At 45.8% G+C, this 12,270-nt stretch overlaps 1 protein-coding gene across 1 annotated transcript in view; it reads right to left on the minus strand.

Moving 5' to 3' along the window:
- The window catches only part of LOC119162291 (uncharacterized), a 76,663-nt gene that overhangs the window by 46,714 nt on the left and 17,679 nt on the right, over positions 1-12,270 (minus strand). The window contains exon 2 of the mRNA XM_037414743.2: positions 8,951-9,012. Within this exon, the coding sequence (XP_037270640.2) occupies positions 8,951-9,012 (62 nt within the window). The remainder of the gene's footprint in view (positions 1-8,950; positions 9,013-12,270) is intronic.

The following is a 12,270-nucleotide window of genomic DNA, read 5'->3' on the forward strand; positions in this document are numbered from 1 at the left end:
CAGACGGCATAGGTATGGCATCGTTTTCTTTTTAGCGTTTGGGAAGTTCTTTTAACAAGAATGTTTAAGGTCAATTTTCAAGCAATTTGTGCTTTGCAAACAGAGAAGCTGGGACGTGAAGAAATTCAAATGTGGTTCTAATTCAACTCGCCTGCCATAAAATTCTTAACGAGAAGTGAAAAAAATTGTTTGCGACTTTAACGCTTTGACAGCTCACTGTCTGATTACTCTGAAATGGAAGCGCAAAAAATGCCCAAGCCTACAGTCACATTTATGCTAGCATCATTCATTACGACGCGCATGTTTCAAAGCGCCTCATGCCGCTCGCCTACTAACTGAATAAACTGGCGCTGAATGGCGGTAAATCGCAATAAGAACGCCTTCTTCACCACCCGACCCCGCTCAGACAAGCATACACAAGCTTTTGACGCTCCACGCGTCTCGTCATCACCCAGATTTCCGTGCTGCCTCGCGTCGCCCACGTTAATACCAATCTCTGAAGAGCAGCACAGTCTGTCGGTACATACGGCAAACCAGGATGGTAGCTTGCTGGGCTACTTGGCTCGTTTAAACATGTGTAGCAGTGCCTAAAACTGATTGATTGATTTGTGGGGTTTCACGTCCCAAAACCACCATATTAGTATGAGAGAAGCCGTAGTGGAGGGCTCCAGAATTTTGACCACCTGGGGTACTTTAACGTGCACCCAAATCTGAAAGTACCTAAAACTAGAAAACACGTTACGCACAGAGAGTAAGAGCACTGATTTCCAATGTTTTCATTCCACCGCCGATAACAAGTGTAAATACATGCTGTAGTGACCGGGGTTTGCGGCACCGGAGATTCGGGATCAAGATGTCGAAGCAGGAGGAGGTTGAACTTCGCAGAGAGGGTATATTTACATTATTTACATGGCATGGGCTCTCTCGCCCGAAGGTATACATTGAAAGCTCTATATTGAAAAAGGCAGTCGATTGAACAAGTTCCGTGAGCAACACAAAGCAGCCGGCCAGGGCTGAATAAAGACAGTGTCATATCCCCAGATCCCTAGATCGGGGATTATGTCCATCCGGAACTCTTCAATAACATGTGCCGCAGCACACACGAGTGTAATTATGCCAGCACTGCCCCCAACAAACACACATGCACACTAAGCAGCCCGGCAGGGCTGAATAAATACAGTCTCATCTCACCAGATCTCTACATCAGGGAATAAGTCCATACGGCACTCTCTAATAACATGTCCCGCAGCACACACGAGTGTCATTACCCGGCACCACCCCCAACGTAGACACATATATAAACCGAAGACGTGTATGGTCCCGGCAATGCTGCCTCCTCTTGATAATCTTGCTTCCAGCGAATGGGGTGAAACGTGTTTGTCATCTTGCCACTTGCGTCAACCACCCTAGCTTTGTCAAACGGTGATCGATGTCTAGGCGCCTCCGAGGCGCCATACCTGGACATCGGGTACTGATTTGAGCGTCGGCGGCTCATCATTGGGTTGCCCGCCAAACGCAACAGCTCGTCTACCGGCGGGAAACTCGTGACCTGAGGCTGACCAGCCATACAGGTTGCCCGAAGCGCCGTTGTTTGGTGGCAACATTCATGCCACTGCCGATGACGCAATACGGCAACCTTCAATCATTCGTGGGCCTTTCTGCCCAGAGATTTCACAGAAATGCAAACAACCATAGGCACGGGAGAGCACCCTGCCCACATTGAGACACATGAAGTCTAAAAAATGTTGCGAAAAGAACATTTCTTAAACAGTAAAACTAAAGCGCAAAGCAGCAATCAAATCGTTTCTCTGAGTTTTTGCCAAGCTCCCAATTGCTATTCGAAAAGAATCATCTTATCAAATTGCCTTCAAGGAAAAAAACTCCCAATTGATGCGCTCTCCGTCACATACTTGTGTGCCAGCGTTTGTTATCTGCTGTAAACTACCAAGCCTCATACTCATAAAATAATGCATTTTGCGTCACGTTATCTTTTAGTCCCCAAAACTTTGTGCCTGCCAAAGCTAGTCGTCAGTTGCGTTTGAGCTGACAAAGAGAAAGCTGTCATGCTGCACAAGCATCAGGATCATCCACATTGCACGTCCGCAAACGCACGCTATAGCGCTACTGTGTGGATGAACATCTAATTAACTTTCGCTTGCGGTTACCACTCTTCTAAAACATCTCCCCGCTTGCTTAAACTCCGTTCGAAAGTAACTCTTACTCGACAAACGCTCCTAGGCGTGTCGTTATGCAACAGCGCAGCGCGTAGCCTTTTAAACCGAAACATACAAAGCTTTAGAAATGAACAAAATGTAAAATCAGTTACCTAAACACTGTTCAGTAGCCAATATACTTAAACTGTTGCAAAATAAAAACTAAAAGAAGAGTCCAAACAAAATTTCAGGACATAAAAATAAACAAATCTTCTAACAAGCTTTTCCGAACGCTTACTGCTGTCACTCTCTTTTGAGACGAACGCGTGGCGGTCGAGCCTTGTGTGCCTTTCTTGGTGAACGGGAAAGAAAACAACTGAAAAACCGATTTGTTTCACCACCGAGCCCCGCTAAGCTACTCGCTGGTGACCTGCATTGCTCTCCTCGCTCGGCTACTTCTTGCCAGCCAGCGATCTTGCACTGCCCTGTCCCATCAAACGTGCCATGAATATAACTACAGAACGGTGACGGCCCCTTTTCTTCTTCCTGCATTTTGGCCAACGCATCCTTCTTTTTCTCATCATTCGGCAGCTCGGACGCATGCAAACCAACTTCGTCGCGGATGGCAAAGACCTCATTCTGCTTACTATGCCCTTTTCTTGTGTTTGCATGATCGCCCATCGCGCTTTTTGTTTTCATCTGGCAGTTCGGACACAGGTGAAGTAACTCCGGCGCCGATGACAAACGCCTAATTCAGGTAACTGCCTCTGAACGTTTACTACCTTTCTTCAAGTGGGCTGTGCTCATTAAAGCACTTTTCGGTTTACAACGCTACTTCTGTGGACACTTCTTTTTAAGGGGCCTTTCTGAGCCTGCCACTCGTACCTCTCGCTCTCCAGTGCTCTCCCTGGATTCATTATCTATCTTGTATTTGGCGTCTAAATAATTTGCGCACAAATTATCTTCTCCATCACTCTCCAGACTGCCGGACAGCCTAACGCGTCTCATAACACTGAAGCTGTCTTTTTATGACGACGCTAGCTCACATTCAAGGAAGCTACCCATAACTGCATTGTCCTCACCCATCTCTATCATAACTTCATCTCTTGAATTCGCCCTGGTGTCAATGACAAACGCGTCAAAATTCTCTTGAACACCGCATGCAGGACCTACTGTTGCGATACTCTCACGTGAACCAGGCTCACCTACCTGGGAGCTGTCCACAACTACTCTACCCAGCGCTACTTCCGTACACTCTGCTCGCCCGACGCTGGTGTTCTTGCCTAGCGGGTTTACATTTCTTTGGACTCCGTGGGCAAGATTCCACATCGGGACACCCTCAATTTCTGTCTGTGCCAGGCTGTGTACAACTACCTTAGCTGTTTTACTAGAATTCCCTGACACAGCACTTCACCACATTTACTATGGCCTTCGTCAGCCTCTCCTCTTATCTCAGCTGTGAACCTTGGTTCATACGTGAACCTATTGCCACTTTCGTAGTTTCTAGCTTCTCCTGCGGTTCCAATTTGCACCGCACTCGGTTTATTTGTTAATCTACTGTTACCCTCATAGTTGCCAGCTTTTCTTGCGGCTCCAATTGGCACCGCACTCATTTGTTCCTGGCACTTCTCGTGTGCCACCTGTACTGATTGACCAGTCCTGCAAGGGCTGATTGCAAGCAGCCTGCAAGGGCTGAATAAGTAAAGTCTCATCTCCCCAGATCCCTAGATCGTAAAATGGGTCCATACAGCATTGTCCAATAACATGCCCCGCAGCACACACGAGTGTCATTATGCTGGAACAGCCACAACAAACGCACATACACAAATCAAACATGTGTAAGCTCCCGGCGATGCTGCCTCCTTCGGCGAATCTTGCTTCCTGCGAGCAGCGTGAAACGTGCTTGTCATCTCGCCACACACGCCGACCACCTAAGCTTCGTCAAACGGTGATTGCGGTCTAGGCGCCACCGAGGGGCCATACTTGGACATCTGTTAATGATTTGAGCGTCGGTGGCTCACCAGTCAGAGGCGCACAGCGGGGTGGTCCGATGTCCATAATAGGTAGAATCTCGTCATTTTGGCTTTTACGACGGCACGAATACGCCACGTGTCGCATCTCTGCACGGACCCAAAGGACAGCGGTGCTCCGTAGAGGTATTTCAGCCACGCAGCGCCCAGCCGCGCAGCGCCCAGTACAAGGAAACAGCCGGGCGTTTTGGCACTGCTCCTTATCTCCACAAAATGAGGCATCTGCCTTTCTTCTGTTTTGGTGACCGCGGCAAAACGGTGGCCCTCCAAACGCAACAATGCGCAGAGCCAGTGGATAAATAAATAAAGCCAAAGAAAAAAGCAATCTGCAATTATCAGTGAAATAAAACAGCTGGAAGCCAGCGCTCTTTCCTCTCTGTACGTATCATCTTTTCTACTTTTACGCGAGGTTGCATATGCTGTAAGGAAAACGTTGTATGTTTGGCAGAGAGACTTGGGCTAGACATGTATATGTTTAGCGCAACCCAGAAACTCTATAAACAACTTAAGAGCTGCTCACAATTAAGACGTTCTTTATTGTACTAATTAAAAACGTCACTGGAGTAATCAGCGCACAACTCTTTTACGACACTTTGTTACGCAATTCAGTTGAAGTCCGCGCTTCGAGCTTCCACACGCTGATGAGCACATGACGAACCATTCGAAGCGGCATGGCGAAGACGCCTGAGTTGAGACAAACCAACCAAGAGACTGCAGACAGGCAACGCCACCAGTCGACACCACGATTGATAATGCCCAGATGGCCGATGGTATTGTTACCACAAACTTTCCAAGAAAATTTACTACAGAGAACTCCGACGCTGTTGTGGTGCAGCCACCATGGGAATTGTGATATAGTACACAGACTTGCCTAGTCTGTGTTTCCAGCTTTGAACGCAATCGTGGCTTTCTTGTAGCAGCTTGAATTTTGTTTAGGAGAAAAGAAATGATAATTGAGGAATTCCTCAATGTGGTGCAGTCGAACTGCTCACATATTGCTGAACCCATTGTGACGAAGTGGAGGCAGGCAGCACGGAGCCACATGGAACCAAAAGAACCAAGCTTACACAAACACGCGTATTCTCCCTCATTTTCATGCTGAATGAAGTGCTGTAAGGTGTAGCTCCCATAGACACTAGCGCCAGAGTTGCCTGTATCGAATTTATTGGAACTTTATGATTGTCAAGGTCTAACCACGTGTACCTACCGCAGCGTGTCAGCACGGGGCTTTCTTAGGTAAGGTTCCTATGTATCTTTGCGAAAGTACCATCTATTTTTTAACCAAGCCGCCACGCCCCGCAACCTTCTCTCCCGCCTCACGCGCCACCAGTCGAGAAAGGCCACGAAATCACGGGTGCTATCAACGTGTCATGACATTAGCGTGACATGTTATCAGCCTGCATGGTGGCCGTTTGGGAGAGGATATAGATAACGTATGAGCCCTTGGGGGAGCAGGGTTGGCCACTTAAGAGAGGATATGGAGAAGAGTGTGGGTACCTGTTTCGACGCGCCGCCACGAGCTCTTTTTCTATAGAGGAAGAGAGAGAGCGAAGCGGCGTGCCCACTCTCTTAGAAAGAGGGCGTGCCACCACGCCAAAGATTCATTGCCGTGCTGCAACAGGTGTGCGTGAGCCCCGCAGCGATGGTCTAGTGGCTAAGATACTCGGCTTCTGACACGCAGGTCGTGGGATCAAATCCCGGCTGCGGCGGCTGAATTTCTGATAGAGGCGGCAAAGTTGTAGGCCCATGAGCTCAGATTTGGGTGTACGTTAAAGTACCTCAGGTGGTCTAAATTTCCGGAGACCTCCACTATGGCATCTCTCACAATCATATGGTGGTTTTGGGATGTTCAACCCCACATATCAATAAATCTAATTGTCAGTTGTGCATGATCAGACCTTTACTAGCACATAATCGTGCAGCACTTGTGGGTCCGCTGAACGCGTCACACTACTATAATTGATGTCACAGGCTGCTGAACTTCCCGCTGAGCCATAGTCTGCTACTAGTCCTCAAAAATAATTTCTTACGTTACTGACGCAATACCAGCTTAACAAACAATAATAGTTATGCACACCACGTTGTCAAGTTACGGTTATATTTCCGATTTCGACTTTCATATTACCGCTTTAAGCATGTACCGAAGCGAAGACGTTCACAAACCTACAACATTCTTCGAATATGCCAATCAAACGGTCTTCTTTGCAAGACCATGTTTCTTTTTGTGTTTTCTAACGTATAGCATTTTCTTTTGTGTCATACTTTCCTCGGTAACCCAGTTGGTCTCATTCACTCAGTGCGCCAAAGGAGACAGGGTTCTAGTAAGACCAAGCTCGCAGAGTCAATGTGGGACGGCAGATAAAGGTTGCGCCTACGAGCTGTGCTGTTGGGCCCTCCTCAATCTATCTTGCTATGGCAGTGGTGGTAGTGCTGGTGATGTTGCCGCAGGCAGGGCTAGGCTTGTAGACTTGGCTGGCAGTTTCTCTCTCTGAGAGATTCATCCCATGTACTTCAACTCACGAAGCAATGCTTGATTGAATGGGGGGGGGGAGGTTTAACGACCAAAAACGACCATATGAATATGAGAGACGCCATAATCAATGATTTTGACCACCTGTGGTCTTTAACAAGCGCCCGAATTCTGAGCACACGGACCTACAGCATTTTATATTCCATAAAAAATGCAGCCGCTACAGCCCGGATTCAATCCCGCGACCTGCGTGTCAGCAGCAGAGTACACTAGCCACTAGACCACTGCGGCGGGGCTAACCAAGTAATGCTAAATTCTGTCTCTCGTAGAAAACATAAAAACATTTTAGCCGCTTCTTTTCACATCAACCGCACACCTACCGGAAACACAGTGTTTGCAGCACCCATGACGAAACCTCTATTTCTTCGTTCTGCCCAGTCATGTCTTCCTTTCAGACCACAAATACTTTCATGACCATACGCGTAGCTGTGAGTCCGCAACTTCACTGTAAAACTGGGAAGGAGCGGCCTGGACAATTTAGGAGCATACACTAATCGCGTTTTTATTCTGAAGCTTAAGGCTGACTCGGCCCGACTAAGCCCTTTTATTACCCAGGGCTAATTGTGCGTATTCCACAAAGAGTGAAAATGGCATCCAATGGAGTATTTTGGTAGTTGCTGGTTTATAGGTGCTGCTATTGTCGGTTGTCTTGAAAGTGCTTCGTTGGCTAAGGCATCTGTACTTTCATTGCCACTGACAATAGCATGTGAAAATCTCCACTGAAAAGTTATAATGATGCCTTTTATGGCTGCGTACTTTAGTGAGGCTAGCGACTGGCAGCACAATTCACTCCTGGGAGTCCCTAGAGCTGGTCGTTGCATTGCCGACTTGCAGTTCGATAGAATTACAGTTTCTTGAGTAGGTTCGTTCTTCAGTTGGCGAAGAGCTCCAGCGACAGCTGCGTTCTGCGCAACCACAGAAGAAACTACGTGGTGCAACCGGCCATACCATGTAGCTCCAAAGATGGGATCGATTATGCCACAACACAGCTTTTATTGTCAGTACTGACGGAGTTATTCATGAATACGCGAAAATTGTTGGAATACTTCATCTCCAAATGCTCTAGAACCAGGAGGTGCTCTTCAGTAGAAGGTGTAATTGGCTTGGATTGCAGTCCATGTATGCTGAGGGCGCAAATAACGTCTTTGGGCGTTCAAGGTAGGTCACATTGTTACCTGTTTATTGGTTTGTGACACCAAGAACATTTACAGTATTTACCGCAGCAGGGAGATGGCATCAGTACCTGGTTCGAAGTCTTTTAATGTGTGCTCTTCCTCTGATGGACGCAGGAAGTCATGAAATTTGGGTCAGTAGGGCTTTAGATGCCAGAAGATGTAGTGGTGAGGACTGGATTTCGTGTATGGCTTTTCAGCTTGATACAACCTTAGGAACTCCCAAAGACAAGTGGAGACTTTTCGCCTGTATAAGCTCGATTCATGTAGAAGCTCGAACAGACACATAAGTCATAGTTGGTGCACAACTCTGTCATTTACTAGGGTGTTATGCAATACGAGCCAATACTTGAGTGATTGCCCCAGCACATACAGACAACTAACATGAGGGCCAGAAGTCACTGTAATGTACGTATGAGAGGTAGTCCACAACTTTCCTTCATGACAGTGTGCTGCCCAGAGTCACCTTGGCAAAGGTATGCAAGCAGCATATCGTATCGGCTGTCTTTGTTAGTATAACTGATACCATGAGTGGTCTTTTGTTTTTACCCCGAAAAAAGGACACAGCGTTCCAATGATTCAATGATCCCAGTAGCTTGCAAGGAGTTATTCAGTTTCCGTTATTAATGAAAAGGTACAAAGCAGCGCTGAAATAAAAACGTACCTAGATATACAGCACCGCGCCTGACGCAAGGAAGCCATGCTTACCAGTAATTTTTGATGGTCGTGATGTGAACGTATTATTAGTCTTCGACTGCATTAAAGAAGTCGTCCAAACTAGAAATTTTGGTTACATTGCTAGTTTACGCAGTAAGAAAAATCACCTCTGCCAACCTTGGTTCACACGCACCTTCACGCTGTCGCCTAGTGTTATATCACTTCACTTATTACAATACCACTTGGCGTGACCACTTTAGGTCTCTTACAATAGAAAAAAAACAATTCTAGGCAGCTAAACATTGAGCCCAAACATTACAAGTGCCTAAAAGTTTGATACCTGATTCATTACTGTCAGTAAATTGTAATTGTATCGCCGAAATATGTCTTATTAGCAGAATTTCTTACTTGTGGTATTTTCGGTTGCTATAGTAGACTTCATGGAATTCTTGAGTCTAATTGTGTGTCCCCTGCATAAGTACAAGAACACAAAATGAGCCACAAAAGCAAGAAATAAAGTATTGAAAAAGGACACGAAGGCACTTGCGTTTTTTACAAAGAGCTGCTACAGTTTTAACCTCAAAGATGCTATTCATTGCAAAAATACGTTCCTGCGGTGCAAAGAACAATCATCATCATAGAGGAGTATGTGCCACAGAACGTGTACAAATCCCATTACGCACTGCTCCAGCTTGGTAAATACAATTCCTGATACTTTAGACAATGAATACATTGAGAACATCAGAAGAAGCAGAAGTGCAGAAACAACGATATAAATAAAAGTAAAACGTGAATTCATTGGCGGAAAAAAGTCTTCACCAGGAGGTATTCGAACATGCGGGAGCTCGCTCCGACGAAGCGCGTACTAACCCCTTTCCTATTAAGAAACGCAAGTGGATTGTAGCATATCCAAGTATAGTACACCATATTAGAGCTTCGCATAGTATCATAACCTTGTATAGTGTAGTATAGAACCGTGTAAAAGTGAGATAGGAAACAAGTGAGTGCGAGGAAGCGAGATGTTATGATGAGAATGAGGAATTAAAATAAACGAGAGCAAAGTGTAGCCAAAAATAAAAAGCGGGAAATGCGGAAAAGGGCGAAAGAGAGATAAATGAATGGCAGAGAAAGTCGTGCAGAAAAAGAAAATATGACATAAAGATGGAATATCTTATGTACGGTGTAAATAGATGATATGCGAAGCACGAATGAAGAATCACCACAACATTATGACGCGCTTGGTTGTAGTACTAGTAAACACAAGTAAAAATGTTGTCCGCAATCGGGTATCTCGATAAGTTGCAAACTTTTTTATAGTCGCGTTACGATTGAACCACTGACGTTTGCAATACCATCTCAAGCAGTGGTAGGTATGCAAATAAAGCCGTACTTGACTTCCATCTCATTATTGTTTTGTTTGCGCCTGGCATTTGTGTTTCTCATCCATTCACGTCACGTATTCTCGAATTCGGTATATGTGAACCTACCAAAACGGCCACGAGCGCACTATGAGTGTAGCGTGTAGTCATGTTTCATGGCACGCATGTGATGATTGTCATGTTTGGACATGTTATTCACCTTCATCGTCCATTCACGTTACGTATTACCGAATTAGGTATATGTGAAGCCAGCGAAACGGCCGCGAGCGCTCTATGAGCGTAGCATGTACTCATGCTCCTACATGACACGCATGTCAGTATTATCATGTTGAAACAAGTCATCTACCTTTGTCATGCATTCACGTCACACGTTACCAAATTTGGTATATCTGAAGCTAGCGAAGAGGCTGCAGCGCATCATGAGCGTAGCGTGTAGTCATGACTACATGTCATGTATGTCATGAATTTCACGTTAGGATCCGTCACTAATGTTTGCCATGCAGTCATCTCATACCATACCAGCTTTGCAATATGTCATGTGAACACAACCTTCACTAGATCAGCAAGACCAGGACATGTAAATCATGACAATTATGACATACACGTCATGATTTTCATGTTAGGACGAGATCATTTAGAGTTGTCTTACATTCATGTTACGCCATACCAGTTTTCTTATAGATCCGTTTATCGAAACGGCCAGCAGAGCTAAAAGTCGTAAGCTGCTAGATAGATAGATAGATAGATAGATAGATAGATAGATAGATAGATAGATAGATAGATAGATAGATAGATAGATAGATAGATAGACTCAATTTCACCGAAGTTCACTAAAATCCTTCGCATTTAAAAACTTAAGCTGGTGGAACACGAAGGCGCAAACTGAACTCCGTTTGGAGGGAGCGTCTGTTTGAAGAACATAAATTAGGATACGCGCAAAGTCAGAGGCACTTGGAACAAACCAACTAAACTACGAGCTAAGGATCTCCTCAGCTTACACAGTGACTAAGATGGTAGGGAAGAACTGACTGACTCAATCTTTCATGGAATATACCCCATCCTGCTTTTGTTGACTAGATTCCAAAGTACTTTCGTCCTTGTTTCACCGAAACAATATTTTTTGTCTTTATTAATCTGCATCAGTGCATTGCCAGAGTCTGCGATGGCACATACCGGGAGCTACGCTGCCCCGCCGTGGTGGTCTAGTGGCTAAGGTACTCGGCTGCTGACCCGCAGGTCGCGGGATCAAATCCCGGCTGCGGCGGCTGCATTTCCGATGGAGGCGGAAATGTAGTAGGCGCGTGTGCTCAGATTTGGGCGCACGTTAAAGAACCCCAGGTAGTCGAAATTTCCGGAGCCCTCCACTACGGCGTCTCTCATAATCATGTAGTTTTTTGGGACGGTAAACCCCACGAATTAATCAAATCAATCTGGAGCTACGCTAAACTCAATTTTTTCACATCAGGGGTTCATAATATATTTGAACTAGACCCGGGAAAGTTTTAACCAGCTCAGAATATATGGCAGCTAATATGACGGTATGAGAGCCGAGATCAGTCTGTCTCGTACATCAAAAAAGATTTTGTGAGGTTGTGGATTCCTGTTATGACAGCAACCAACAGGTGAATACTTTCCGCAGCTGCGGGCCCCAAAGCTAGTTTTCAACACATTCCTCGAAGGGCATGAACCTGCAATAGACTGCAGGAGCTCGTGGCCAGGAGCAAACAATGGCGTTGTCGGACAGGTTCTGCACCAATAAACCAACAAGACAGGATAAGTCAAAGAAGTCTGGCACCCGACAAGGTACTAAGTGAAGCACGGTGTCCACTGTGCAAATTTGTAGTCGCCTTTGCACTTTTGAAAATATCGCAGCTGCACTTCCAGCCGGAGCCACAAAAACAGGTACGTGCTCCTAGGAGTTAATTGCTCTGTGATTGGCCACCAAAACCTCTGATGTCTTATTCTGTGCTCTTCTCTCCTCGCCTGCAGAGTCCTGAGATGCTGTCCATTTCCGATGGAGGCGGAAATGTTGTAGGCTCGTATGCTCCGATTTGGGTGCATGTTAAAGAATCCCAGGTGGTCGAAATTTTCGGAGTCCTCCACTAAGGCGTCTCTCATAATCATGTGGTGGTTTTGGGACGTTAAACGTCACATATCAATTAGATTGTCAAGCCTGCATTGTATCCATCCGCGCCATTGTTGCTTTTTCGCTTGCCCGAGTCTTGGGTCCACTGCTGATTGATTTTGTCATTTTCCATTCCTCTTGCTCCTAATTAGTGTTCAACTACTGCTCCAATTTAAACAAGATAATCACACAGCTCTCAGGAATCTACATCGCTGTACGTGGCG

This window comes from Rhipicephalus microplus, chromosome X (genome assembly GCF_043290135.1).
Source record: "Rhipicephalus microplus isolate Deutch F79 chromosome X, USDA_Rmic, whole genome shotgun sequence".
Taxonomy (NCBI): domain Eukaryota; kingdom Metazoa; phylum Arthropoda; class Arachnida; order Ixodida; family Ixodidae; genus Rhipicephalus; species Rhipicephalus microplus.